Genomic DNA, 24,938 nt, shown 5'->3' with positions numbered 1-24,938 from the left:
CTAACGTTTTCGTCCTATTTAAGTTCCTAACGTTTCAAAATCGTCTCAATTTTGTCTCTCCGTCAATTCTGTTAACGGATCCCTAACGGCAGGACAACATTGAGTCAATTTTAAAACGTTAGGGACTTAAATAGGACGATTAAAACATTAGAGACAACTTTAGGACTTACCCCAAACGTTGGGGACAAAAACGATACTTTACTCCAAAATTATTTATAAATAGCTACTTCATTGACATTGCCATTATAGAACAACCCTTATTTCCTGTTTGAAAATAGAGCATTCTGAAAACTCCTACCCACAACACCCGGTGCAAAAAATCCTAACTAATAATATAACATTGATAGTTTTTCATCAACCTACACAAAATTCCCAGTAAAATCCTATACCTTAACACTATAGAAAATAGAACAAGAATATTTTATATACTGCATACCTACTTCTGTGACAGGGGATTTCATGCAGAAGCTTTGCTCCTTCCTTCACCGATTTTGAGCCAACGATGACCAGATTCCTCTGAACTCAAAATTGCTTCACCCCAAAAACCCTCACCAGGACTTTTGAATGCCAGGGTTTGGAGCTTTCAGTTCAAAGAAGATGAAGAAGACGAAGTGATCTCTTTGAATATGGGGTTTGAACGTTTTGTAACTCCTTCCTAGTTGAAACAACATCGTCTTATTATGGATTTAGCGCCAAAACCTAATATGACGACGTTTTTTATTGTCCAGCGTGACAATCATTTGCCAAGTCACTCTCGTCGGAAAGTTAGTTGAACAGAAAATTCGAGAGGGATTAATTTAATGTATTTTTTTCAATCTCGAGAATATAAATAGTACAATTAAAAAATTAGAGACTAAATCAAAGTATTTTGTAAGTCTCAGAAATTACTTTAGGATTTAACTCCACATTCGAAGAAAGAAGAGAAGAAAGAGTTGTTATTGACTTATTATATGCATCCTTAGCTTCCTTCCATGAGTCAAAGTTTGGAGCAAACATTATTCTTCACAATCAATTATCTCCTCAAGCAATTCGCACGGTACTCGTGCATGCATAGGAGAATTCTAATCTTCTCTTTGTTCTTGCATTCATCCTTTTCAAGTACATGAAACTACTCAAAATTAATTCAAGAGAGATAGTTCATTCGTATATACATCGACTGATCCGAGAAACTATTTTGGAAATTTCTCGTAGAATGAATCAATGAAGCATGTTGGAAGAAGTTCGTAACTGGCATAAATTAAATCGCAGTTAAATTGCACTGAGCTATGTATTTTAGTTCAACTATCCTATATGTGTACACGTTATCAGTATAAAATATATATTAAAATATAAATATATATTAAAATAAATTAAATTACATATATATTTATATATACAAATATATTAGTAATTGATTTTAGTGGTTGATTTAATTTTACTGTACGAATAGCATTTTTTATTTTAGTTAATAGGCCATGAATCTCAGCAAGTATGATCTTTTCAGTAAAAATTTAAATCACTGTAGATACTACAATTTATGAAGGAATTTTGACTTTAAATGAAAAGAAGATATCCCTACAAATTTATTACCAATTAACTAAAAAAAGTACGTCTTATTGCAATTTAAAATTTAATTACCTTATATTTATATTTTTAGATAGTTAAGCTCCGCTGTAATTTAAAATAAATAAAAAAAAGACATATGCGTAAATAATGTTGAATGTATTCCCGTGTGTTATAAGATTTTAAAATTCGTGTATTAATATATCTCGTGTCATGTCATGTCCCGTGTCCATGTTAGTCTTCGTGCATTATAACTTAAAACTAATGGTAATGCTATGATTTATATAAAAAGGTTAGAAAACAAAATTGTAGTGCATTTAGATTTTTTTTTTTGGTGACTAGTGCATTTAGATTTAGGACAATCTAATAATATTTAACTTCAATTGATTTAATTAAGTAAATTATCCATTATTATTTTTACTTTCTATAAATATATGTAAAATTTTGTTTCTACATAATGCAAAAACTAAAGATGATATGTAGACCTAAATTATCAAAATTTAATCTGTCATAAACTAATCATAATTGTTTAAGTATGGAATTATAATAACTTATATATCATATTTGATCTTCTTATTGTAACCATACTTAGTTGAGGCATCATGTTTAAAATTCTACTAATTTCATTAAACAATAAAAAAAATACTACGTAAAGAAATTAAGAATGACGATACGACTTGAAAACCCCAAATACCTACGCTATGTCGCTATCTTAATTGGACCAATTTCTACAATATATGTAACATATATTAAAAAAAACAATAATGTTGTATATTTTCTATTTCTATTTTTTCAATTATAAACAAAACAAATCAAAAAATTAGAATATAGTTGAATAATAATAATAATACATGAAATAATTGAAAGCCGTGTTGAATTCATAATCCCACGTTGTCAACCTCTGTAGCTGTCGGCACTCACTCTCCAAGCACCTTCAAAATCACGCCTCCCCTCCATATATCCCGCGCCACGTGTTGCTCTTTCCAACGTCTCCATCCCAAAACGAAGAAATCTACGAAAGCCGCCATTATAGATCCATGAACCCCCACGTGTCTCCATCTCAAGATCCCATTACACCGCATCACCCTATGATCTTTTAACACGTGTCCTCCTTCCCTTAACCTTCTATAAATACACCCAAACGTACGTGAATCTTAACACACACCCCAAAAGAAACAAAACAGTGATCCAAAAATCCAAACACAAAATCCAAAACAAACCTTTTTTCACTTTTGCCTTTTTCCCCAGATTTTCTGTCTTCCTTTGTTTTCTTTCCATGATCGGTAAAACAAATGGGTCGGGTCGCCGGATTCTTACTTTTCCGGCGGTTCATCCATGCGTGAATGTTTCTCTCTCTACCGTAATCTCTTCCCTCATAGTCCTCTCTCGCTCCATCTCGAGTTTCCAATGGAGAACCTTCCCTTGCAACAAGCGAAACGCGAGGAACGCCATTCGTTTGGTTCATCTTCTCCAACCTTTCATCGACGAGATCCGGGAAAACCAATCAGGACTTCCGGATTCGGCTACGCTTTCGTTTTCCGAGCTCCACTTGACCTTCCAGAAGCTTCTTTTCCTATTGGAAGATGCTGCACGTGAAGGTGCAAGGTTGACGATGTTGATGGAGTCGGATCGAGTCGCCACACAGTTTGTGGTTTTGTCACGATCAATTGCCACGGCTTTGGATGTTTTCCCTTTTGATTCTGTCGATGTGTCCGAGGAAGTTAGAGACCAGGTTGTGTTGTTGATGAGGCAAGCGAGGAATGCAGTGTTTGAAGTTGAGGTTGACGATAAAAAGGCTTTGACTTGTGTTAGGTCGGTTTTGACCAGGTTTGAGAACCGGGTTGAACCGAATGAGGGTGATCTAAGGTTGGTTCTTGATTATATTGGGGTTAGGAAGTGGAGTGAGTGTAACAAAGAGGTGAAGTTTCTTGCTGCTGAAATTGGGTTTCAGAGTAACAGTGAGGAGAAGTCAAAGGTTGGATTTTTATGTAGCTTGATGGGGTTCATGTGCTATTGTAGGTGCTTGGTGATGGAAGTTGTTGATGGTGAAGGTGGTAACAGCAACCCAAAACCTGAAGCCGGAAGAAAAATCAGTGTTGAAGATGAGAAAATTCTGAGTGGGCTCAACCCTGATGATTTTAGATGTCCAATCTCTCTAGAGCTGATGAGTGATCCAGTGACTATAGAAACAGGTCACACTTATGATCGTTCCTCAATTCTCAAATGGTTCAGGAGTGGGAATGCAATATGTCCCAAGACAGGTAAGAGGCTTATAAGCACGGAATTGGTCCCAAATTTGGTGCTTAAGAGGCTGATTCAGCAGCATTGCTATGTTAATGGCATTCCTTTTATTAGCGATTTGGGTAAAAGAAAGAGTAGCGACATCACTAGGACATTGCATCCAGGGAGTTTTGCTGCAGAGGGTGCCATGAAGATGCTGGCTAGTTCTCTCAGTGCCAGGCTTGAGAATGGAACAGCCATTGAAGAGAAAAACCGAGCCGCGTTTGAGATGAGGCTTCTTTCCAAAACAAGCATTTTTAATAGGTCTTGTTTGGTGGAAGCCGGTTCGGTTTCTCATTTGTTGAAGATGTTGTCACTTAGGGATTCGTCAGCGCAAGAGAATGCCATTGCAGCACTTCTGAACCTCTCAAAGTACCCCAAGAGTAGAGCTCTAATGGCTGAGAGTTTGGGGTTAGCACTCATTGTTCGGGTCCTGAAGAACGGGCTAAAGATTGAAGCTCGCCAGCACGCTGCCGCGGTGTTGTTCTACCTTGCATCAGATGCTGAGTATAGGAAACTGATAGGGGAGGAACCAGACGCAATTCCTTCATTGGTGAGGCTGATCAAAGATGGTTCGGATCGCACCAAAAAGAATGGCTTGGTTGCAATGTATGGCATCCTCATGAACCAACATGAGAACCATAAGAGGGTACTTGCTGCAGGGGCAATCCCTTTGCTTATTGACATATTAAGAACATGTGAGAAAGAAGATCTTCTCACAGATTCACTAGCAATTCTGGCAACTCTTGCAGAGAAGAGTGATGGAGCAATGGCGATTCTTCAATGGGGAGTTCTGCATATAGCTGTTCAGATTCTTAGTTCTTCCACTTCAAGGATGGGGAAGGAGCACTGTGTGACTCTGCTGCTTTCTCTATCAATGCATGGAGGAGTGGATGTGGTTGCTGATTTGGTAAAGAGCACTTCGCTTATGGGGTCCTTATATTCCCAACTCAGTGAAGGCACATCTAGAGCAAGCAAGAAGGCCAGTGCCCTCATCAAGGTCCTCCATGATTTTTCTGAAAGGAGGTCCTCTGGCTTCAAGCCTTCAGTTATTCCACAAGAACAATTTGTTCACGTGTGGTAAAACCCAGTATTTTTTACTCACCTGGGTATTCTTTTATTTCTTTAAGTATCAATTGTAGATACTGTTGTAAACTTGTAACATTTCTTGGTCTTTCCACTCATGAATATATTAGCTCACATTTTAAAGAGCTAATAAATTTGTCAGCTTCAGTTTTTTAATGAAGCTGGCTATTCATTTGTAAGTATGAAAGAAAAAAGTTTGTATCACGTATGAACGTAACATTTCAGACTAATTTCAGATTTGTGACTCACTATTGTGTCTTGGTAAGCTTTTCCTTACTCACATAGTCCTAACACAATAAAAAGCTGGTTAGACCTATGCAATGCATTAAGAGAAAAACAGCAATATGTGGAAGAAAGACAATTTGAATATACTATAAGCATTAAGCAATGAGCATGTTAATGATAACGATGATGAGAGTATACAAGGCTTTTCTTCCAAGGAAACTCGTTATTTTCTTGTTGAGATGCAACTACAATTTGCGCAAATATAAAGACCATAGATTTTCCGAAGGCATTGTAAAATTTGGATTGCAATCAGTTCAACAAATTGACCAAAATTAAATACTGAATCCAGAGGTAGTCTAATGTTTCTGAGCTTTCACTGTTTTGTCTGCCATCTGTATACTTTATATAAGTACTAGAACATGTGATTAGTTGCCATATTGTAAACATTATATATTGCAAAACAATCAGTAGCCAGTAACCACAAATTAAAATATTTATTACTGTACCAAGTTATAAGATATAATCTGAATTCATTACTCTCTGATGAGCAAGTGGAGCCATTGAGAACCTGAGGAAGGAATCCATGACCAACAACATCAAGCAGTAAGCCTAGACACAGGGATGGTATGATGGCATATAATCTCAAATCGTATAAAAAGGAGATTATAATAAGACAATTTGAGAGGTTAGAGGTGTGTTTTAATGATGTCCATAGCTTTGTTAGCCCTTGATCACATTAGCTCAGAAGACGGTTTTAACAAGAACACAGCCTTTAAATGACCTTACTACTCTAATATGGTAACTGATTTGTGTATGAACTGAGCTTTTATTTAGGCATAGCTAGTAAGAGATGTGGCTAAAATTTCGAAGTGGAACCAGATAAACTTGTATAATATAGTGATTAATGAATCATGACTATTATTACAAACAAATATAATGGCTATTATTACAATAAGATCTTAAAAAATTGCTCAAATCGAAACAAGACATCTCACAACTGCTATTTCAAACCAGTAGTACACACAAACGTTGAAGCGGTGTTCATCAAATTGAACAACAACAACAACAACAACTATTATCAAGGATTTTTTATCTTTATCCTCAACTTTCGAGCTATCTGTGCAGCTTTGGGATGACTAGGTCGCTTGTTGCTATCAAACTGTTGAACCTCAACCCAGTTCATAACTTTGAGTACAAGAGACTGAGGAACTTTTCTAACATCACCTGCTGATTCTCCCTTTGCTTTCTTCAACCCTGTTTCCAATGCTTTCTCAATGAACTCCATAAACCAGTTCCCAGCTTCTGTCTCAATCTGTTTAGCAAGCTTTATTGTATTGCTCAAACTGCTACATGGTGCTGTTGCTGGTTTCTTGTTCTCGTCATTCTCACCAACTGGTTCCAGTGCTCCGAGTTTTGAACCTTTCTTCTCCAGCATCTCCTTCTGGTTGATATTTGATCTGAGAACCCTCCCAGTGCTTGTCTTGTTTTCTTGCCTTTCAGGAATTGCAGCCATTGATTTGTACACACCACACTTTCTTTTGTTGGATGATTGGTCCATGGAGTTGTGTGTGACTTCATGTAAAACCTGTGGCTCCTCTTCTCCCTTTGGTTTCTGAGCCAATTCTGAAGCTGAAGTAGCTGCTTGAATGGACACCATGTCATTAATTCCTTGCACAATTTCGTTGTGGAATTCAATAAACCGCTCGAAACAGGCCGCAGGAGAATCAGCTCGAGCTGATTTGCATAAATTCGAGAACATCCTAAAGGAAGAAAATGAATTTTTATCAGCTATTACAAATTTAGTAGAGAAAGAGCAAAGCTTATACAAAATCAAATTGGGAAGGAGTTAATACTTGAGGGACCGGACTACAGTTTCAGTAGCTGAAGCATCTCTTAATGCTTGAAGGGCAATCTTTTGCGCCACTTCTCTTTGCTGCACAGCTTCCTGTTAAGGAAAGAACATAGATGCCACAATTGTAAATTTGGAAGTCAACCATTGAGGAATGCAAAATCAGCAACCTTTTTTCGAATTTACTACCTTCCCTAGTGAGCTCAGCTTTCCTGGTAAATTCATGGGAAGGCTAAGGCCATTGGAGTTATCAAAAGCTGAATTATTAGTTGTAGACTTAAGCAACGGCTGAGAAGCCATGTTTAACGAATTTGATGAGTCCTGACTCTGTGAATCTCCGGCAACACTTGGGGTACATGCCGCCCTTGCATTCCTCAACCTCGGTGGTGGAGTAGTGCTTTTCTTTTCCTGCAATATACCAGTGAAATTCACCCCATAGCAACCTCAGAAAATTGTACAATAAATTCAAATTCTACGCTAAAATAGTGTTCATTTAAAACTACACCAGAAATTCTACTTATGAACTATTAGTTATTAAGCAATGTGATTATTAAATATTAATAACCAAAGAGGAAGAATGTACCTACAGCTAGCTTGAAGGGACTAATAGGAACCCTAGGCTCTCGTTCACAGACACTTCTGCTTCTCAAAACCTTGGTAGCAGAAGTTCCCACCACACAGCTTTTCCTAATTAAGGAACCAGGACTCTCTTTTTCTCTTTCTCCCTTAGACTCCATCATTCTAGCCGTAAGAACCCCTCCACCAACCGAACTCCTCACACCGGAAACTGGCGTAGCGCCACCACCACCACCAGCCCTGACTCTAACCAACGGCGAGATAAAAGAACTGACACTCCTGACCACAGATCCCTTAACAGGGGTACACTGGTCAAAATCCAAGTTCACAGGCTTAACAACCATGGGAGAGGACACAGTTTCCCAAGAGCCTCGTCTAGGGACAGAAGCGGAATTTTCCTTTCTGTGCGAACCCCTCTCTCTTAAACCCATCAAAGGCTCAGGAGTGCCAACAAGAGGGTGTCTTCCAGGAAGCGGTTTGGCGCCCCGAACGATGGGAACGGGCGAACCGGGTTCCAGCCTGTCAACGTAGATGAACTGGCCGAGCTGCATCTTGTTGCTCAAAACGAAGTCGTGTTGGTCAGAAGGGAGTGCGGCGTAGATGGAGTGCGAGGAATCGGACAGCTTGATGTAGAAGCCGTGTTTGGGGAAGAGGCTCTTCTCGTCGAGCTCCGCAGGGACTATGTCGGTTATTTGTAGGAGGGAGCTACGGTGCTCGCTCGTCGGCTTTTCGCCTGTTTTCAGGCCTTCTAGAAGCTTCTGGAGGATTCCAGGTGCCAGCGTTGCCATTATTAGTAAGTTATGCTGCTGATGCTTCTTTTTCTTCTGTTTTGGGTTAGGTTGAAAGAAATTTGCATGGAGAGTCTTGGGTGCGAGTGAGGGTGGTTCTTGAAATGGTGTTCTTGTTCTTGAAGTTTTGCTTTCAGGAACAGGGGGAAGGAGGAGGTGGCCGTTTTTCAACGGTAAGTAGGGACTGAGGAGTGAGGATATATTTCTTTTTCGAAATTCGTAAAGTTATTTCGGAACGTTGGGGACCAACGGTCATATTTATGTTGGTGCGTTAATCTTGTGTGTTTACAGTACCCTGTAACTAGTAAGGGTTCCCGGGGAATAATGACAACTAGATAGGTGAACATTTATGGATTATTTTTGGATTTGAATCATTTGATTTTCTTTTGTTTGTTTATCTCACCTCTTAGAAATTTGATATTTGCAAAATATATCTAACAATAGAAAGTAGAGACTAACTAATATGGTATTCTCTAAGGTGAGTTTTTTGCCACTTGAACTAATAAGTTTTAGGAGAGTTTTATCATGACTAGTGATCTTAGCAAGTTATGGCTACACAATCCCATGTTTAGAAAAAAAATGATGAACAAGTCCAAAAAAAAATTATTATGATGATAATATATATATATACATATATGGCTTTTTTTTTTTTATATGGAAGCACTGTGTGTTGTGCCTCGTTATGAATACTGATGGTGTTAGTCTGCCATCTAATTTCTTTATTAAAAAAATTAGGTACACAAATCGGATCGATTTATGTGGGAAGGAAAATTTGAAATTTGGTGTATCTAATCGGACTGTCCAATTTTAATAATATTAAATCGGATGGTCCGATTTGATTATTATATATGTTATTTTAATGCATCAATACAAATTGGTTGGTCCGATTTGTTATATATATATAATCGTATACGAGTTTGCAGATCTCCTCTCCTTCTTCTTCATTTTCTTCCCTCAGTTCCTGCACCCATATCTATCTTTATCATCTTGTATGAGTTTAAAAAAATTGAGAGTGAAGTTCATATTCATGTGAGTGAGAAAAATGGAAGATAGAGTCCTATTAAAAGTATATTATTTTGGTCAGATTTTGTTACAAACATATGAAAGAGTGAAATTTATTTGTGAAAATTCGTTAGATATTGTTATTCCATTAACAATCTCATTTGAAGAACTAAAAGGTGTGATTTGTGAGAATATAGATTTTGAAAGTTTAGAAAAATATCATGTATTTTATACAGGTATCCTATACTGGTATTTGGTGGATTCATTCAATTTCAAACCAAATATATAACCGATGAAGCGAGCATGCAAGAGATGTTTTTAATGTACATTGAAGGTCGCGCTCAGATGTCATTCATTGAGTTGTATATTGAGTTCGAACAATCTGAAGCTAATCGAAATATTGAACGGGAAGATTACAATAGTGATAGTGAAAAAGAGTTTGAAAGCAATTATGAAGTTGTTGATCCAGACGGAGACGAAGATCAAGGTGACGACACTATGGAGGCAAATGTGACAGACGTGGCAAATGCACTAGCAAACGAACATCCGTTTGAGGAGCCATCTTTCATGCAAGCTTTGGATTTAGAAGCCATGCATACCCCGGAGTTTCCAAAATATATGAATGCAGGTACGTGATTACCTATATTTATACGAAGGATTAGAATTTTGTAATAATTTATATTGATCGATGAACCAAAAAGTTACGCGACATGTGAAAATATACTTAATTAGCATTTGTTTGTATTTATTTAGTTAAATTTAAGATAATAATCTTTTTAGTTAGTTATTGATTTAGTTAAATATTAATTAGTATTTATTTATGTATTTATGTTTTTATTTAGTTATTAATTAGTATTAATTTCTTGATATGATTCATTTATAAATTATAGATAGATTTTACTTTTAATTTCACTTACTAAATATTTATGGTTTAGCTGTCGTCGTGGTAAAAATTTCTATTGTGGCAGATGGTAAATTTTTCGTGGGAATGGAATTCAGTTCCAGAAAAATACCATTCGAAGAGGTGTAGACTATTGGGTGTATGAGTCAGAACCGTTGACATTTTATGCCAAGTGTACACAGTATGGGTTAGGTTGTGATTGGCTTATCAGGGTTAGTATGATCAGCAGAAAGTACTGTTAGGTTATAAGGAGGTATAATGGTAGTCACACTTGTACCAGAGCCACCATTTATCAAGATCATTCGAAACTGGATTCGAACACAATTGCAGAAGCAATAAAGTCATTGGTTGAGGCTGACCCCTCGATAAAGGTGAAATCAGTTATTGAGAAAGTGTAGTTGAAGTTCAATTACACCATCAGCTATCGGAAAGCATGGTTGGCTAAGTAAAAGTCAGTGAAAAAAATATTTAGAGGTTGGAAAACATCGTACGAAGCTTTGCCCATATGGTTTGAGGCCATGTGTCATAAGCAGCCATCAGTAGTCGTCCATTGTGAAACTATGCCTGCATATCAAGGCAATGACTTGGTAATTGATATCTGAGTATTACATCGAGTCTTCTAGAGTTATTACCCCTGCATTAGAGCATTCAAACATTGTAAACCGGTTGTCCAGGTGGATGGGACTCACTTGTACGGAAAGTATAAGGGTTGTTTGTTGGTTGCAGTTTCATAAGATGGTAACAACAATATCGTTCCAATTGCATTTGCTATTGTGGAGGGAGAGACTTCTGATGCGTGGCACTTTTTTCTTAGTAACCCGCGACAATATGTTGTGACTCGGGATGGTGTGAGACTGATATCTAATTGACACGAATCCATCAATGCAGCTGTTGTCCGTAGTAACGGAGCTTGGTCGCCTGCTAGATATTTTCACATGTTTTGCATCAGGCATATAGAGTCGAATTTTTTGAGAAAGTTTAAGGCACCGTACCTGCAAAAGCTTGTCGTCAATATAGGTAACGTTGAGTATGTCGAAGTTCATTATTAACAGGGTTCAAGGAAGTGCGACATGGATGCCTCGCGTCCAAGGAATACCTACTCGTCATCATATCAGGCTAATGGCTAGATTGTGATTGGCCTGGATCTGCAGCCATGAACCCAAGTAACTGGCTAAATGAAGCTCCATCTCCTGTGTCAAACTGCGGAGTACTCCAATACTGCTGATGTAGTAGGTATGACGGGGTAAATTGTATTTGAGGTACATATGGGACCGAGGACTATGGGTTGTTCTTGTGAAGGTGGAGGTGGAGGTGGCGGTGACTGTGGTTCCTGCTCTTGATTGTCATGATCCCTAACTGGACTACCCTCATCATTCTTTTACACCACAAGATCCAACAAATTCAAGTGGTTGCCATATTTTGTACGGTACCAGTACATGTAAATCTCTAAGGAATGATGTGGAGGCACGGAAAGCTCAGTAAGAACGTGATTATATCTGTTTGTCCACTGCATCACTCAAAATGAATGAGTCGTGGCTGTGGCCCAGCCAAGATTCTTAGGACCAGTCAGGACTTCTCCGTGTGCCTTGTCTAGACTCCATTCCTGATGAGGAACTCCCTGAATGAAACCAAACTATCGCCTAAACCTATCAGTTGCATGGCACTCAATGCATTCAAATGATACCAATGGTACCGTAGCGCTCCCCACAACTGAGTGCATGTAGATGTCTGCAGGAATTATATCTGGCTCCAAGCGATCAACACCATAGGCAACCCACACAAACTGCCCACAATAAAAGAAACAGATGATTACAAGGCAAATAATAATAAGACTAAACCCGAAATAAATACTTCTTTAATGAAAACATAACTGGCCTTCTTGAAGATCATCCAATGACTTCCTAAAGTGAGCAAGACTAAGATATCTATAGTGTCGGTTTCCACACTCCCAATTACCCCACCTAATATGATTTATTTCATTAACACAATTGGATTCTAAATATGAAGATACGATGTAAGTCGATAATGTTATCTATTTGCAAGCGACACATTACGGGGTTTCCTAGGAACTGGTGCAAGATATGGTAGACGGATCCAAGCCCAAGCTAGCAGAAATGTTAGTGGACCATCGATTTCCTTATAGTCAAAACGAGATGCCCTACATAACGCTCTGTATAAGTGTGCTAGGCATGCCAATCCCAAATTATACTGTCTGATACTGCCAAAATCACGAAGCAAAGGCAGAAACTTTCAGTGCACAGATGCCCCAGACTTGTCTCCAAACAAGATCGTTCCAAATAACAACATAATGTGACACTTCACATACCTCTAAATACTGTTTTCGTCAATCAACTGTAAATGTTCTTTTTAAATCCCGAAGCCACTTCAATTTTATGAAGCTTCCTCTACAGTCTGACTTTCTCAGTGCAATCCCAAATTGATGCAAACACTCATCATCTAAGGCTTCAAAACTACTCATAGTCACTCCTGTCACTGAAAAATTGTTTGTCCGAAGACCATGAATAATAGCCACATCTTCTATTGTCGCAGCACACTCACCAACCGGAAGGTGAAATGTGTGTGTGTCTGGATGCCAGCTCTCGACTAGAGCATTTACCAGTCCTTTTTGACATTGAACCATTCCAATTTGAAAAACATGATAAAACCCAGTAAACCGTAAATGCTCCTCCACATTATGGTTGTACCGATCCGGAGTCAGTAGGTGGTTACATGTCAAATTCCGTGAACTCTACAAAAATATAGCAAATTATTAGTCAAATCATTAATAATTACTAATTTACTACTAAAAGTTAATAATTTTCTAATAATAGTAATTAATTTATTAAACGGGTAAAGTATATTTTTTGTCCCTGAAGTTTGATAAAAGTTTAAAAAATATCCCTAAGTTTTATTTTGTTTCAATTTTGTCCCAGAAGTTTTCGATTTGCATCAAATATATCCCTGACGGCTAATTTTTCAAAAAATTTAAGACCAATTCAACAACAATTTCATAAGAACAACCCTCAACACAAACAAATCAAGTATAATTTTCATGCATTATTATTAAATTGGTCTTAAATTTTTTGAAAATTTAGCCGTCGATGGTATATTTGATGCAAATCGAAAGCTTTTGGGACAAAATTGAAATAAAATAAAATTTAGGGGTATTTTTGAAACATTTGCCAAACTTCAGGGACAAAAAATATACTTTACCCTCTATTAAACTAATGCTAAACTTACTATTAATTAGCTAATTTAGTAACTAGCATGTATGCATAAATTCAACTAACCTACCAATTAATTAACTATCATTATTAAAAAAATTTCACATTTAAATACACAAAACATATTAATTAAATACCTAACAACTATCATTAATTATTGAAAATACCAAAAAATAATTTTACAAAACCTAATTATTAATCATAATTTTCAAAATTATTACAAAAAATTATATAACAATTAACGTAACTCTAATAATAATTAATTGTAATTCCCAAAATTATTATAAAAAATTATAAACATATATTTTTTTACTAATCTATCACATTAGTTTAATTCAAACATTATCATTGATTAAAATATTCACTAACTAAATTTAAACATATATATTTATAACTATTATTTAAACATATATTCCTAAATTTCTAACAATAATAATTCTGTAACATATATTTCTAAATTTCTAACAATAATAATAATAATTTTGTAACATATATCATTTAAACATATATTCCTAAATTTCTAACAATAATAATAATAATTATGTAATATAAAAAATTTAAAAAACAAACTTACATAATTAGAATGGCAGAGATAATTGATAATATGAAGTTCAGAACGATCAACATCTTTACATTTTTGCTTCATTGGCATTGTAATTTTTTTTAATTGAAGAAGAAGAAGGAGTTAAAATAGTGAAGAAGAAGAAGAAGAGAGAAAATGGTGGCTGAGTAGGTTCAAAAAAGGGACTTCGGAGGGAGAGAGTGTGTTCAGGAAAAGGGATATGTTGGTATAGAGGCACAGTGTTAGGACGCTGCGTATGCGTCACACGTGGCTGGATGGACGCAAATCGGACAGTCCGATTTGTGCTCCTTAAATCAAACCGTTCAATTACCTAGCCTAAAATTGATCTGTTCGATTTCTTCAATTCTGACATCACAGCTGCGTAAAGTACCCATGCACTCCATAACCACGTCCTACACCATTCTCCCTCCATATCTAAATTAAAAAGCGTATATATATAAATAGAAATCACATTACTTTAGGAGAAATAGCCATTTTTTTATTCCATCTACACCACCTAATCATTTTTCACATTCGGCTTTTTCGATTTTTTTTTAATATTATATCAAAAGCGGTGTATATCACAAATAAGCCAATAGTCTTGAAACGCACATGTTTTATCTTTTGCACGATGAGTGCACGATTACTTTGGAGGATGTCACCATGATTTTCAAACTCAGATCAAGGTTTTTCGGTGATTGGATCAACTAATCACAGCACAAGTGCATAAGAGAATGAGTGCATGAACTAATTCAGCAGTGCTCCTAGGCCGAGCGACCATAGAAGAAGCGGAATTAAGCTAGCATGGTTCCACACCCTAAAGCGGCGCCAACATTTCACTGACTGACCAAGTAAGGAAATTTATGTGAAATGTCACATCATGTTGTTATTTGGTACAACATTATTCAGTGACAAGTCTGGAATCACTATACACTGGAAGTATATGCCATTGCTACGTGAGTTTTCCTAGATTAATAAGTTTAGTTAATGTTCTGCATGCCTTATAGACATGTATTGATCATTATATCGGGCATCAAGATATGATTGCAAGGACGTGGATGGTCTTCTAGCATTGCTCCTTGTGTGGGCTTGGATATGAATGCTGTTAGTAGGGCCTCTACCGGCAGATACTAACTTTTCACTCACTCGTAGGTAAAATTTAAATAAGATGTGCATTTCATTTTATTTGCTGTAGTAAGTACTTTTTAAGATAAACATGATATGTCAGGTGGAATGATTATCAACCCACCATCGATCAATATAAAAGTTAGATAACTCCTGACATTAGGAGAAGGTTGAATGATCTCTTTTTGGATGGGGTATGTATTTTTTCATTTATACTTTCACTTATGTTGAATATTTTGATAATTGTGTATTTATACCTTTGAGATTTGATGTATTTTCACAGTTTGTGTGGGATGCATACAATCCCAACAGGATTGCCCATTATCTTACTCTATTTGAGATCAACATGGTGCAGATCTATAGAGTGCAACTATGCCTCTAATATGCTTTGAGGCCGTGGATTGGCATCCAACTGATAAGGTTAAAAGACAGTTTGGCTTTCATCAAGACCCCCAGTAGATGCTATAAAACTTGGAGCGTCATATAACATAGTGCTGACGAATGATATTGCACAACTTTCCACTTAACCACACATGCCATCATACTCACAACTATATTCACCATACACAGAAATATACACAACCTTCCACACAGCCATATGGTCAACCCTCTACCATGTGCAAGGAATACATACCAACACAGGCACCGCAATATTTATTGTCATAATTACTAAGTACAGTGACACAAGATGAAGAACAATATAGACACATTATTGATTGGGTTCAAGGTTCTAAGTCATTTCAGTGGGTGAATGATTTATTCTGTACTCAGGATCCTCTATAAGTGCCAATGCCTCAAGTTGTTTTTGGACGATTACTTTTGGATGTGAGGCATCTACCGCGGTCCTATTCTAAGGACTCTAGGCGCGAGAATTTCTGTTGATTCAGTTAGGAGTGTCCATAGGGGGATTGGATGTCGCCGAACCCCAACACGTATTCATATGCATTAGGGTGACCAGGAGGATAACGACGATGTGGTTGATGAGACTCGTGCAAGTGAGGATGAGGTTGATCATCCTAGTTTAGGTAAGGATATGGTTAATAAGGATGGTTAAGGTAATTTAATTGTTGTTGTTATGTTGTCTAGGATTATATTTATGATTGATTAGGATTGGTATTTATATTAATGTGAATTGATCATGACTATATTTGTTATTTTCGTTATCATGTAGGTGCTCACGATAAAGGTTATTGTTCATATCCTGGGTCGAGCTATGTGACCCGGGCCAACTGAAGACAAAGCAACCGACCTCTTAAGGTTGGACTGCCACTGACCTCTCCTTAAAGAGTTCGGCCAAATCACCATGAAGGCCCAAGTAGGCCCAGACGAAGGAGCGCAGCCTACTCTAAAGGCGGCTAAGCCCTAAAAGATAAGATGACTTCACTCAAAGATAAGATAAGATAACTAACTTATCTTATCTAGAAAGGTCAGCGCAAAACCATTATAAATACACTGGAGCACCCAGGTATATCTCATACTCTGATTTTACAAAAGATACCTGCTTAAAACCCATGCTAACTTAAGTATCGGAGTCTCTTGCAGGTACCACCACCCTCCAGTGATCAAGGATCAGCAGTGGTGCACGAAATTGCGATCATCAACAATGGCGCCAAAGACTTGGTGCTCTCAAACGTGAATCACACTTTGTCACAACTTCGCACAACTAACCAGCAAGTGCACTGGGTCGTCCAAGTAATAAACCTTACGTGAGTAAGGGTCGATCCCACGGAGATTGTCGACTTGAAGCAAGCTATGGTCACCTTGTAAATCTCAGTCAGGCGGATTCAATTGGTTATGGGGATTTAATAATTAAAAGATAAATAAAATATAAACTAGGATAGAGATACTTATGTAATTCATTGGTGAGAATTTTAGATAAGCGTATAGAGATGCTTTCGTTCCTCCTGAATCTTTGCTTTCCTGCTGTCTTCATTCAATCATTCCTACTCTTTTTCATGGCAAGCTGTATGTTGGGCATCACTGTTGTCAATGGCTACATCCCGTCCTCTCTGTGAAAATGGTCCAATGCGCTGTCACTGCATGGCTAATCATCTGTCGTTCTCGATCATACTGGAATAGGATTTACTATCCTTTTGCGTCTGTCACTACGCCCAGCACTCGCGAGTTTGAAACTCGTCACAGCCATCCCTTCCCGGATCCTACTCGGAATACCACAGACAAGGTTTAGACTTTTCGGATCTCAGGAATGACCGTCCATGGGTTCTAACTTATACCACGAAGACTCTAATATCTCGAACTCGGTCCCCAGTATTAGATATCTAAGAGATACTCATTCTATCTCATCTTCATGTAAAACAGAAGTGGTTGTCAGGCACGTGTTCATAGGTGAGAATGGTGATGAACATCACATTCATCATGTTCTTGGGTGCGAATGAATATCTTAGAATAGGAATAAGCTTGAATTGAATAGAAAAATAATAGTACTTTGTATTAATACTCAAGGAACAGTAGAGCTCCACACCTTAATCTATGGTGTGTAGAAACTCTACCGTTGAAAATACATAAGAACAAGGTCTAGGCATGGCCGAATGGCCAGCCCCCCAAAATGTGATCAAAGGATCAAAAGATAATCCAAAGATGTAAATACAATAGTAAAAAGTCCTATTTATACTAAACTAGTTACTAGGGTTTACAGAAATGAGTAAATGATGCAGAAATCCACTTCCAGGGCCCACTTGGTGTGTGCTTGGGATGAGCATTGAGCTTTACACGTGTAGAGGCTTCTCTTGAAGTTGAATGCCAGTTTTAACCTGTTTCTGGCATTTAACTCCACTTTGCAACCTATTTCTAGCGTTTAACTCCAGAATAGGGCAGGAAGCTGGCGTTGAATGCCAGTTTGCATCGTCTAAACTCGAGCAAAGTATGGACTATTATATATTGCTGGAAAGCCCTGGATGTCTAATTTCCAACTCAATTAAGAATGCGCCATTTTGGAGTTCTGTAGCTCCAGAAAATTCACTTTGAGTGCAGGGAGGTCAGAATCCAACAGCATCTGCAGTCCTTCTTCAGCCTCTGAATCTGATTTTTGCTCAAGTCCCTCAATTTCAGCCAGAAAATACCTGAAATCACAGAAAAATACACAAACTCATAGTAAAGTCCAGAAATGTGATTTTTATTTAAAAACTAATAAAAATATACTAAAAACTAACTAAATCATACTGAAAACCATGTAAAAACAATGCCAAAAAGCGTATAAATTATCCGCTCATCACAACACCAAACTTAAATTGTTGCTTGTCCCCAAGCAACTGAAAATAAAATAAGATAAAAAGAAGAGAATATACTATAAATCCCAAATATCAATGAAACTTAACTCCAATCAGATGAGCGGGACTAGTAGCTTTTTGCCTCTTGAATAGTTTTGGCATCTCACTTTATCCATTGAAGTTCAGAATGATTGGCATCTATAGGAACTTAGAATTCAGATAGTGTTATTGATTCTCCTAGTTCAGTATGTTGATTCTTGAACACAGCTACTTTATGAGTCTTGGCCGTCGCCCTAAGAACTTTGTTTTCCAGTATTACCACCGGATACATAAATGCCACAGACACATAACTGGGTGAACCTTTTCAGATTGTGACTCAGCTTTGCTAAAGTCCCTAATTAGAGGTGTTCAGGGTTCTTAAACACACTCTTCTTTTGCTTTGGACCTCGACTTTAACCGCTCAGTCTCAAGTTTTCACTTGACACCTTCACGCCACAAGCACATGGTTAGGGACAGCATGGTTTACCCGCTTAGGCCAGTATTTTATTCCTTTAGGCCCTCCTATCCACTGATGCTCAAAGCCTTGGATCCTTTTTATTATCCTTGCCTTTTGGTTTTAAGGGCTATTGGCTTTTTGCTCTTGCCTTTTGGTTTAAAGAGCTTTTGGCTTTTTCTGCTTGCTTTTTCTTTTTCTTTTCTTTTTTTTTTTGCCATTTTTCTTTTCTCTTCTTTTTTTTTTTCTGCAAGATTTGTTCTTCACTGCTTTTTCTTGCTTCAAGAATCATTTTTATGATTTTTCAGATTATCAAATAACATTTCTCCTTTTTCCTTATTCTTCAAGAGCCAACATATTTAACATTCATAAACCACAATATCAAAAGACATATGCACTGTTCAAGCATTCATTCAGAAAATAAAAAGTATTGTCACCACATCAAAATAATTAAACTAGTTTCAAGGATGAATTTGAAACCATGTACTTCTTGTTCTTTTGTAATTAAAACAGTTTCCATTTAAGAGAGGTGATGGATTCATAGGACATTCATAGCTTTAAGGCATAGACACTTAGACACTAGTGATCATGTAGTAAAGACACAAACATAAATAAAACATAAAGCTCAAAAATCGAAAAACAATAAAATAAATAGACAAGGAGATTAAGGAATGAGTCCACCTTAGTGAGGGTGGCATCTTCCTCTTCTTAAAGAACCAATGGTGCTTTTGAGCTCCTCTATGTCTCTTCCTTGTCTTTGTTGCTCCTCCCTCATAGCCAGTGGTGGAGCTTAGTTCAGACAAGAGGGGGCCATGGCCCCCCCAAACTTTTTATAAAAAATTTAATAGTACTTTTTCAAAAAATAAAAAATAGTTCAATTGACTTAAATACTGCTCATAGCTCTTGGTGTTCCACCCTTTTCTTAGTGATGAGCTTTTGAGATGAATCTCTCCATCTCCTATGACTCAGAGGTGGAAGCTTTTGCCTTCTCTTTCCTCTTTCTAGAGGTTTCTCTGGCCTTAAGTGTCATAAATGGTTATGAAAAAACAAAAAGCAACGCTTTTACCACACCAAACTTAAAATATTTGCTCGTCCTTGAGCAAAAGAAGAAAGAAAGGAGGAGAACAAGAAGAGATGGAGAAGATAGAGGTGTGTTAATGGTTCGGCCAGGGGGGTTTAGGTGGTTAGGATGTGTGAAAAGGAAAGATTGATGGTTTGAATTTGAGTGGGTGGGTGTGGGTGGGTTGTAAGATGGTTTTGGAGGAGTAATGGAGGTGATTGGTGGAGGTTATTTGGGGAAGAGAGTTATGAAAAGATGTGAAGAGGAGAGAAGAAGTGGTGGGGATCCTATGGGGTTCACAGATCCTGTGGGGTCCACAGATCCAGTGGGGCCAAGGGCTTAACATCCCTGCTCCAATTAGGCGTGTAAAACGCCCTTGCTGTGCAATCCTGGCGTTTAACGCCAGACTGCTGCTTGTTTCTGGCGTTAAACGCCCAAATATAGCCTGTTTCTGGTGTTTAACGCCAGGTAGATGCTTGTTTCTGGCGTTTAAACGCCAGAATGCTCCTCTTCCTCCAGGGTATGCTGTTTTTAATGCTGTTTTTCATTCTGTTTTTGATTTTTCAGTAGTTTTTGTGACTCCACATGATCATCAACCTAATAAAACACGAAATAACAAAAGAAAAAAATAATATAGATATAATTAAATAACATTGGGTTGCCTCCCAACAAGCGCTTCGTTAATGTCAATAGCTTGATAGTGAGCTTTCATGGAGCCTCACAGATAATCAGAGCAAGGTTGGAACCTCCCAACACCAAACTTAGAGTTTGAATGTGGAGGTTCAACACCAAACTTAGAGTTTGGTTGTGGCTTCCCAACACCAAACTTAGAGTTTGACTGTGGGGGCTTTGGTTGACTCTGCAGTGAGAGAAGCTTTTCATGCTTCCTCTCCATGGTTACAGAAGGAGATCCTTGATTCTTAAACACAAGGTTGTCCTCATTCAATTGAGGGGCCAATTCTCCTCTGTTCACATCAATCACAGCTCTTGCTGTGGCTAGGAAGGGTCTTCCAAGGATGATGGATTCATCTTCATCCTTCCCAGTGTCTAGGAATATGAAATCAACAGGGATGTAAAGGCCTTCAACCTTTACTAACACGTCCTCTACCAGTCCATAAGCCTGTTTTCTTGAGCTGTCTGCCATCTCTAATGAGATTCTGGCAGCTTGCACCTCAAAGATCCCAAGTTTCTCCATTACAGAGAGTGGCATTAAGTTTATTCCTGACCCCAGATCACACAGAGCCTTCTCAAAGGTCATGGTGCCTATGGTACAGGGTATTAAGAATTTGCCAGGATCCTGTTTCTTTTAAGGTAATTTCTGCCTATCCAATGCATTCAGTTCATTGGTGAGCAAGGGAGGTTCATCTTCCCAAGTCTCATTACCAAATAATTTGGCATTCAGCTTCATGATTGCACCAAGGTACTTAGCAACTTGCTCTTCAGTAACGTCTTCATTCTCTTCAGAAGAAGAATACTCATCAGAGCTCATGAAGGGCAGAAGGAGGTTCAATGGAATCTCTATGGTCTCTAGATGAGCCTCAGATTCCTTTGGTTCCTCAAAGGAAAACTCCTTATTGGTCAGAGGACGTCCCATGAGGTCTTCCTCATTGGGATTCACGTCCCCCTCCTCCTTTGTAGGTTCGGCCATGATGGTCAAATCAATGGCCTTGTACTCTCTCTTTGGATTTTCTTCTGTATTGCTTGGGAGAGTAATAAGGGGAGTTTCAGTGACCCTTTTACTCAGCTGGCCCACTTGTGCCTCCAAATTTCTAATGGAGGACCTTATTTCATTCATGAAACTGAAAGTGGCCTTAGATAGATCAGAGACTATATTTGCTAAGCTAGATGGATTCTGCTCAGAATTCTCTGTCTATTGCTGAGTGGATGATGGAAAAGGCTTGCTATTGCTAAACCTGTTTCTTCCACCATTATTGAAGCCTTGTTGAGGCTTTTGTTGATCCTTCCATGAGAAATTTAGATGATTTCTCCATGAGGAATTATAGGTGTTTCCATAGGGTTCACCCATGTAATTCACCTCTGCTATTGCAGGGTTCTCAGGATCATAAGTCGGGATCAACCCCATTGGTCTTAACAGTATCACAGATTTGCAAGAATTCAGTTAAGAACTGAAAAGGATCTTCTGATGGAAGTCCATGAAACTTGCAGTTCTGTTGCATCATAGAAACTAATTAAGGTTTCAGCTCAAAATTATTTGCTCCAATGGCAGGGATTGAGATGCTTCTTCCACGTAAATTGGAATTTGGTGCAGTAAAGTCACCAAGCATCTTCCTTGCATTGTTATTATTTTCGGCCATGTCTCCTTCTTTTTCAAAAATTTCTGTCAGATTTTCTCCAGAGATTTGTGCTTTAGCTTCCCTTAGCTTCCTCTTCAGAGTCCTTTCAGGTTCAGGATCAGCTTCAACAAGAATGTTCTTATCCTTGTTCCTACTCATATGAAAAAGAAGAAAATAGAAAAAAAATATGGAATCCTCTATGTCACAGTATAGAGATTCCTTTATGTGAGTAGAAGAAGAAAAGAATAGAAGAGGGGAAATTCAAACACCAGGAGGAAGAGAGGGTTCGAATTTTTAGATGAAGAGAAGTGTTAGTAAATAAATAAATAATTAGAAAGAGATGAGAGAAGATGAAGAATTCGAATTTCAAATTAAAATAAAAGGAAAATATTTTTGTTTTTATTAAATTAATTAATTAGAATTCGAAAGTATAAAAAAAAAGAAATAAAATAAAATTGAAATTTAAAACAATTAGTTAATTAAAAAGAATTTTGAAAAAGAGGAAGGTGATTTTCGAAAATTAGAGAGAGAGAATTAGTTAGGTAGTTTTGAAAAAGATAAGAATTAAACAAAAAGATAAGATTAATTGAAAAGGATTTGAAGATCAATTTTTGAAAAGATAAGAGGTTAGAAGAGATTTTGAAATTGATTTTGAAAAAGATGTGATTGAAACTTATTTTGAGAGAGATTTGAAAAAGAAATTTAAAAAGATTTGATTTTGAAAATTAAAGTTGATTACTTGACTAACAAGAAACAAAAAGATATGATTTAAAATTTAAAAAGTGAATCTTTCTTAATAGGCAAGTAATAAACTTAAAATTTTTGAATCAATCACATTAATTTTTAGTAAAGATTTTGAAATTATGAAACAAAATAAGAAAAAGATTTTGAAAATCAATCATGAAGTTTTTGAAAATATGAAGGAAAAATTGAAAAAAGATTTGGTTTTTGAAAAAGATAGAATTTTTAAATTGAAAATTTGATTTGACTCATAAGAAACAACTAGATTTTAAGATTTTTTTGACTAAATCAAATCAAATTTTCGAAAATTTATGAGAGAAAAGGGGAAAGATATTTTTTTTTATTTTTGTATTTCTAATGATGAGAGAGAAAAACAATAAAAAGACTTAATGCATGAAAATTTTTGGATCAAAACAAATGATGCATGCAAGAACATTATGAATGTCAAGATGAACACCAAGAACACTTTGAAGATCAAGATGAACATCAAGACTTATATTTGAACATTTTTAAGAAAAGAAAAACATGCAAGACACCAAACCTAAAAATTTTTAATGTTTAGACACTAACAAATTGAAAATACATATGGAAAACAAGAAAATACACAAAACAAGAAATTTTAAAGATCAAACAAGAAGACTTACTAAGAACAATTTGAAGATCATGAAGAATACATGCATGAGTTTTCAAAATTTTAAAGAAAAATTAAAAGCATGCAATTGACATCAAACTTACAATTTGACACTAGACTCAAACAAGAAACATCAAATTATTTTTTTGATTTTATGATTTTATAAATTTTTTTTTGGATTTTTCAAAAATTCTTTTGAAAAGCAAGATAAGGATTTCAAAATTTTTAATAGGAATTCCAGGAATCTTGCAATGTTAGTCTAAAGCTCCGGTCCAGGAATTAGACATGGCTTACTAGCCAGCCAAGCTTTCAGAAAAAGCTCTGGTCCAAAACACTAGACATGGCCAATGGCCAACCAAGCTTTAGCATACAAATCAGACATACAACAGCTGATACTTCATCCAACTTCATTCTATGCTGATAGGTGGAAGCCCCAATCCAAATGAATTAGACATGGCTTTACAGCCAGCCAGGCTTCAACATGCTTCATGAAACTCTAGAATTCTTTCTTAAAAATTCTGAAGAACATATATTTTTGAAAATATTTATTTTTATTATTTTTTTTCGAAAATAAGAATAATAAAAACAAAAAGCTTAAAATTAAAATAAAATTACCTAATCTGAACAACCAGATGAACCGTCAGTTGTCTAAACTCGAACAATTCCCGGCAACGGCGCCAAAAACTTGGTGCACGAAATTGCGATCATCAACAATGGCGCCAAAGACTTGGTGCTCTCAAACGTGAATCACACTTTGTCACAACTTCGCACAACTAACCAGCAAGTGCACTGGGTCGTCCAAGTAATAAACCTTACGTGAGTAAGGGTCGATCCCACGGAGATTGTCGGCTTGAAGCAAGCTATGATCACCTTGTAAATCTCAGTCAGGAGGATTCAATTGGTTATAGGGATTTAATAATTAAAAGATAAATAAAATATAAACTAGGATAGAGATACTTATGTAATTCATTGGTGAGAATTTCAGATAAGCGTATAGAGATGCTTTCGTTCCTCCTGAATCTCTGCTTTCCTGCTGTCTTTATCCAATCATTCCTACTCCTTTCCATGGCAAGCTATATGTTGGGCATCACCATTGTCAATGGCTACATCCCGTCCTCTCTGTGAAAATGGTCCAATGCGCTGTCACTGCATGGCTAATCATCTGTCGGTTCTCGATCATACTGGAATAAGATTTACTATCCTTTTGCTTCTGTCACTACGCCCAGTACTCGCGAGTTTAAAGCTCGTCACAGCCATCCCTTCCCGGATCCTACTCGGAATACCACAGACAAGGTGTAGACTTTTCGGATCTCAGGAATGGCCGTCCATGGG

General features: G+C 37.0%; 2 protein-coding genes across 2 annotated transcripts; one reads left to right on the top strand and one right to left on the bottom strand.

Moving 5' to 3' along the window:
• Window positions 2,695-5,156, top strand: LOC107643369 (U-box domain-containing protein 19-like). The gene has a single exon (XM_016346988.2). The coding sequence runs from the start codon at window positions 2,819-2,821 to the stop codon at window positions 4,904-4,906; it is 2,088 nt and encodes a 695-aa protein (XP_016202474.1). The 5' UTR covers window positions 2,695-2,818; the 3' UTR covers window positions 4,907-5,156.
• Window positions 6,001-8,604, bottom strand: LOC107643368. Its single transcript, XM_016346987.2, has 4 exons — window positions 7,570-8,604; window positions 7,172-7,390; window positions 6,987-7,078; window positions 6,001-6,893 (listed from the first exon to the last, which is right to left on the bottom strand). Exons 1-4 carry the CDS (start codon window positions 8,344-8,346, stop codon window positions 6,212-6,214), a joined length of 1,770 nt encoding a protein of 589 aa, XP_016202473.1. The 5' UTR covers window positions 8,347-8,604; the 3' UTR covers window positions 6,001-6,211.

The sequence above is a fragment of the Arachis ipaensis genome, chromosome B05 (assembly GCF_000816755.2).
Source record: "Arachis ipaensis cultivar K30076 chromosome B05, Araip1.1, whole genome shotgun sequence".
Classification (NCBI taxonomy): Eukaryota; Viridiplantae; Streptophyta; class Magnoliopsida; order Fabales; family Fabaceae; genus Arachis; species Arachis ipaensis.
This window is presented reverse-complemented; position numbering and strand designations above follow the sequence as displayed.

Bases quoted from the DNA above. Each gene is read 5' to 3' on its own strand.
- LOC107643368 (XM_016346987.2), bottom strand. From the start codon at position 8,346: ATGGCAACGCTGGCACCTGGAATCCTCCAGAAGCTTCTAGAAGGCCTG. The intron at 7,079-7,171 runs GTAGTAAATTCG...TTTCCTTAACAG, and splicing joins AGCTGAGCTCACTAGGGAAG to GAAGCTGTGCAGCAAAGAGA. The intron at 6,894-6,986 runs GTATTAACTCCT...TTCTTCCTTTAG, and splicing joins ACTGTAGTCCGGTCCCTCAA to GATGTTCTCGAATTTATGCA.
- LOC107643369 (XM_016346988.2), top strand. From the start codon at position 2,819: ATGATCGGTAAAACAAATGGGTCGGGTCGCCGGATTCTTACTTTTCCG.